Below are 5,334 nucleotides of genomic sequence, written 5' to 3' on the forward strand. Positions count from 1 at the left end.
TAGTAAGTTTTGTGTTGGTTGGTCTTTTTTTTCCACCTCATCTACCCACGTCCGCCTTGGAAGAGCAGCGTGTAGCAACTGCAGTTCACCGCTACCTCCCATCTCTATCCCCTTCCGACCTAGGCGGCGACAGGCAAAATCAAGGCGGCCTCGCGTGGCGGTGGCCCGGACCTGGAGGCAGCGTGAGCAGAAATCGAAGGCCTGGCTCGGAGGAGGCAGCCCGGACCTGGGCGGCGGGGGTAGCAGAAATCAAGGGCCGCGGGCCTAATCGCCGGACGGACGGTGCCGCCGACGCCATCGACCATGAAGTCTCCACCACCGCCCTTGAGCCCCTTCGAGACGCCACCTCGCCTGACCAAGGTACCCGCGTCGTGGCTACCGCCTCGCTCAACGCGTTTCTCAATTGTGCCCGTGGCGCTGGGCCACACACGGAATTGGAGGGGAATAGCCGAAGAGGAGGATGGTTGTGGAATGCACCGGCGCCGTGGGGGATCGAGAGTGAGGCGAGGAAGCAATCGAAGGCTGCGGCGACACCTTGCTGCAGCCTGCAGGTAAAAAAGACTTCCAAATTTTTTGTTGTGTTCGTGTAATTCACGATCCCCGTCCATAATCCTGTGGCTTTTTTTAGCTCGAAGAGACAATGTTTGAATCAGTACATTCCTATGTAAAAAGACTTAACTTCTGTGGAAGATTTCCAAATGACGAACTGATCATGGTCACTATGAAACTAATCTTCTTTGTTACTCATTTAGGTGGCGGTGTCTGGCTCTGTTGCCGTTTCATAGATGTCGTTGATCTAGAGTGGCACGGTGTGCACCAACCCTCTTTGGTGAGATGATGAATAGTGAGGAGTACAAGAGCGTTGTCAGGTCCTGCGTGCTGGACAAGGACATGGAGAATTTCCTGCACGATGACCTGATGAAGATCTGGCAGAGAGGCCTCAACATGACCGGAGGCCAGAAGTATATGATTCATCTTGCAATGATTGTTTACATCGATGCAAATATCAACCGTATATCGCTGCAGCCCTTTTCAGTGTCAGGATCCTTCTCATTCTCAATTCAACAGCTGTAGCTTAACTATGGAATGATAATTTCATCATGGATGTGACATAACTTTGTTTTTGAAGGACTGTGTCATGGTGTCCCTTGAGGCAAGGGTCATTTTTGTTACACATCAGGTTGTTTCTCCGAGGTTGATCAGATTTTTGTAGGTTTGCTATCTGCGCTCAAGAAAAGAATAAAACCCCATGATACTATCTAATATTAAATTATTTTGCTTCCTTAGGTCTTGGAGAAGAGGGCGATAATTCAGGAGGGAACTTCTGAGGATTTTCGGTAATTTTGTTAGAACTTGCATTTTGAACTGGTAATGTTTGGAGGATTGTGTATAGCAAGCTAGCTGCAATATATGATTAGCGAAGGAAAAAAAACTATTGTTTAGTCCATATAACTGCATCTATAAATAGTGTCCGGACAAATACTCCTCAATTAGCTCAAATATCAGGAACATTGACCAGATTTCCTCTCAAGTGCACCTAACCCAGTACTAGAATAATCATGTACAAGGTTATGTGTGCTAGCAAATGCAAAATTATGACCTCCAGCAGGCTTGCACCGATGATGTCAATGCCTCATTAAGTAAGACCTTTTATAGGCCTGGAACTGAAGTTCACTTCAGTGTAACCTATTTTCACATTTTCTGACTATTTAATCATTTTTGTACTTCTCTGTGCAATATTAGACCAATGATACTTAGTACTCTAATTTTCAGCCACAAAATATAGATTGCGTGGCATCTTCACTGTTAGATTCCAGGGAGGATGTAAATCACTTTTGATTAATAAAAGTAAGAATATGAGAAAAATCACCAACATGTGGTGACTTAGGGCAAGTCCAATAAACATGGATATTATTGTTAGACCACATAAAATACTTATGTGCACTTTTGCCTGAATCCCGATTGTTAGTAAATGGTAGCCGGGTCACCTTTTTTGCACACATGTCACAAAATATGCTGAGTTTACTTTGTGCTAATGATTATCTAGAAAAGATATATGTTATGGCCTCACCCATTCTCCTCCTCAAAACTCGTGGCTCACATATGTATTATGACATTATTCAAATATTCTGTTAGGGGCGAATCCCGTCGTGATGGACAACTAAAAAGGAAGAAAAAGGTCAATTTATTAGGGCGTTGCCAAAATGTGTGAATGCAGATTCCTCCATTTGCCAATTTATCCATTACGACTCATGTTTTAAACAATTAACACATGTGCATCTGTTGCCGGAGGCAATGAAAACTGTGATCCTTATTATTTGAGCTCGAGAAGACTTGACACCAAACTATCGTTGGATGGACACCGAGTGCAATAGCTACACAATTTAGTAGGGGGTAGAACTAGAGATAGAGTCACCGGTTGGTCTTGACGGAGGAAAGGGGAGAATGACGCATTGTACCTTGTCGCTTTGAAGTGTTGGTGAAAAACATAAATGCACAACGATGAGAAATGAGTAGGAAATTAGCAATAGGATGATGTCAACATGTATCACGACCATATCATGAATATCATGTCACATTAGTATCACACAGCACAAACCACGCTCAAGACATACTTCTCCCACAACAGAGTGACTTTTGATATATGATATCATATACTTTTATTTATTCCCAACCAACACCGGTTGTCTACGATATGTTTTACATGTGTCAATGCACAGAAACGATGATGACTTGCTGTTGTTATAAGAGAGAACTCAGTTTTTAGACTGGTAAATGAAAACACCGTTGTACTTTCTAGACTATCTATGGTTGATACTGAAACCAGGACACGCTAGGCCATATTCGCTCAAGGCTGCATTTGCTTGCCCCTCATCCCGCATTCAAGAATTTAACACTCACTACTGGATGTCCTCTAATACAGAGTACAAACCCGAGTTTATCTGTGTTTCTATATATTTAGTCATGTTTCCTTTAATTTTTTTTCCTTTACTCTTTGTAAAGTGTTTTGCCTCATTGCTCTCTGATAATCACGTGGTTCATCTGTGATTTGGCAGGGACAAGGTAAGGGCGTAGAGGCATTTGTGTGATCAGTCTCCAAGAACAGTATTGAATTGGATGATCGTCAGATTACCCAGGTTGGTTTTAAACTCTTGGTTACATTGTGGTTTATTTGCAGTGCGTGCTTGGTATTGTTTCATTATTCACAGCTTAGTGTAGTGCCATTTGTTGCGAAAATGGCGAAGGTCATATTTGTGTACCATATTAAGTATCTTTGCATTGAACATTCTTCAAGTGTTACGTTGTTGAAAAATAGTCATAAACTGTTAGCATATCCAAAGCTTTTGGTTGACAAAAGGAATATCCAGCGCTTTAGAATTTAAAGTTTGCAGAAGGCCTCCGATCATTGAAAAAAAATACGGATCAAGGAAATGCAAAGAAACAAAAGTTGCTTAGCCTCGTCTCTAAAGAAGCACAATGATCATGCTACTATTGGGATTTCACAACAGTAAAACTAAAAAAATGCTCCAACAAAAAAAAAAAATTAGTCCTTGTTTTTCATAGTGGTGATCTTTGTGGATTCGTTGTTAATAGGGTGGTTTAGCACGGTGGTAATTCTCATGTGCAGATTCTTCTCTTCAAGGCGTATATTTAACATAGCTTTGAATTTTGCAGTTACTACCCACTGATACATGTTGATCAGGTCAAGCCACCAACTGACTTTGACCAGGATGCAAATGACTTACCAAGTGGCCATGGAAGAGGACGTGGCCGTCGGGGATGGGTAGGGGAAGAGGTAAATATCCGCCAGTTTACACTAATTGAATTTGACGTGTCTACAAATTGTGCGCCCTTGATTCTGCAGATTAAAAGAACTTGATTCATTGTTCAGCCATTTCTAATGTGCATTTGATGTTCATAGGAATGGCTCTCTCTTATTTGCGTGTTTAAGGGTTACTCTTGGTACTCGGACCTTTTTTTGTCGAACACATCATCTCAACCATGAGTACACGATGAAAAATTGTGAGACAAAGCTAAGGGATAGATGGACCTTCATAAAATAGAATTGATCAATCCTCTTTAGTCATTATACTGGTCATGTACGTACTTACCTTTAAGTTTGTTGTCAAATTCGTGTCATTGTTAATACTGCAATGCTTGAATAATTATTAGCGGTATACATGTTGATTATTGTCTATAATGAATAGGCAATTCCTGTGGTTTAAAGTTTCTTGACCATTTTTGCTTGTACTAAGTTATTTGTGGGATGCACTGAAGTTTAGTTTGTTCATCGAGAGTGTGGATTTTGTACACCCAAGCATGGGTGTGGATGTATTCTGTACCGTTAGATGATTTCTCGAGATTCACGCCCATCCTGGTCAACTGGACATTTTATTTTCCATCCCTTAATTTATCTATCACCTCCTTCTCTCCTTTTCTCCCGGCTTTCCTCCGCGGGAACCGCTCCAATGTCGACACCATAGGTAGAGATGCTATTGCTGTCGCTGTCCAAAACGGAGTGAGGCTCCCGGGCTCTCTCCACAATTCCTCTTGCTCTCGCCGCCGGCAAGATTTGAGGTTTCTTTTCTCCCACACGCCACCTTGCCGGCTGTGCGCGGTCGTCAGATCTGCACCGGCCATGGCGGAGTCCGCCATGCCTCCGTGCATCTGGTCTTCTCCACCACGATATCAGTACTGGCGCCATCGCTTCTCACCGGAGGCGAGATGTCGTTCCATGGCCTCCGGGCGAACAAGATCTTGAACCCTACACTAGCCATGACTTGACGCCCACATTGGCGCTGACGCTGTCCTTCGAGATGGTGCAGGTGGTGGTCGGTGTGCTGGTGCCGGGGAACAGGTCCTCGGCGATCGAGAGCCAGCTGCGCGGGATCCGAAGGCTGGTCGACTTAGCGTAGATGCGGTCGATCACGCGCGAGGCCGTGTGTGCGGCGGACGCCGCCTCTTCGGAGCGGCGGAGGCAGCAGAGGACGGCGAGCTTGCGCTCAAGGGTCACCGGCCGCGCCACGCTGGAGGATGTCACCGAGCATGCTAGCAGTGTCACCGGCCGTGGCGAGGCTGTTGAACGCGCCCGAGGCGGACATCTTGAGCAACTCAGGCGGCAGTGGCAGCGGCGCGGCGGATACAGGAGCGACCGCGTGGTGATGCTGGGTGAGGAGCATGTGAGTGGACCAGCGACGCCGTGGGCTCGGTGAGTGCCTGGAACGCCAGGTGGAGGTGGCCGCGGCGGTGGGCGCATAGCATGCAGGTGAGACTCGCGTCGAGGCCGACTTGTCGGTGCCCGCGGGAGGTAGCCGCGACTGGAACGTGAGGTGG

At 45.5% G+C, this 5,334-nt stretch overlaps 1 protein-coding gene across 5 annotated transcripts; it reads left to right on the top strand.

Moving 5' to 3' along the window:
- Positions 1-216: 216 nt before the first annotated feature.
- On the top strand, positions 217-4,289 carry LOC124702923 (ABC transporter C family member 8-like). Of its 5 annotated transcripts, none has more exons than XR_007002817.1 (6): positions 217-551; positions 753-1,209; positions 1,288-1,337; positions 3,057-3,137; positions 3,676-3,796; positions 3,923-4,289. XR_007002817.1 is itself a non-coding variant. In XM_047235103.1 (6 exons), exons 2-5 carry the CDS (start codon positions 835-837, stop codon positions 3,073-3,075), a joined length of 321 nt encoding a protein of 106 aa, XP_047091059.1. In that variant the 5' UTR covers positions 217-551; positions 753-834; the 3' UTR covers positions 3,076-3,137; positions 3,676-4,289. The 5 variants fall into 5 exon arrangements, 1 of the variants encoding a protein (XP_047091059.1); XR_007002818.1 differs by having other exon boundaries at positions 753-1,037; positions 1,130-1,209; positions 3,676-4,289; XM_047235103.1 differs by having other exon boundaries at positions 753-1,035; positions 1,130-1,180; positions 3,676-4,289.
- The last annotated feature ends 1,045 nt before the right edge of the window (positions 4,290-5,334 follow it).

Source organism: Lolium rigidum, chromosome 3, assembly GCF_022539505.1.
Source record: "Lolium rigidum isolate FL_2022 chromosome 3, APGP_CSIRO_Lrig_0.1, whole genome shotgun sequence".
In the NCBI taxonomy this organism is placed as follows: domain Eukaryota; kingdom Viridiplantae; phylum Streptophyta; class Magnoliopsida; order Poales; family Poaceae; genus Lolium; species Lolium rigidum.

What these genes read in the sequence shown, in the direction of transcription:
- LOC124702923 (XM_047235103.1), top strand. Translation starts at nt 835, where the DNA reads ATGATGAATAGTGAGGAGTACAAGAGCGTTGTCAGGTCCTGCGTGCTG. An exon ending in TATCGCTGCAGCCCTTTTCA is followed by an intron (nt 1,036 to 1,129) that starts GTGTCAGGATCC and finishes TTGTTTTTGAAG; the next exon opens with GACTGTGTCATGGTGTCCCT. An exon ending in TCATTTTTGTTACACATCAG is followed by an intron (nt 1,181 to 1,287) that starts GTTGTTTCTCCG and finishes TTGCTTCCTTAG; the next exon opens with GTCTTGGAGAAGAGGGCGAT.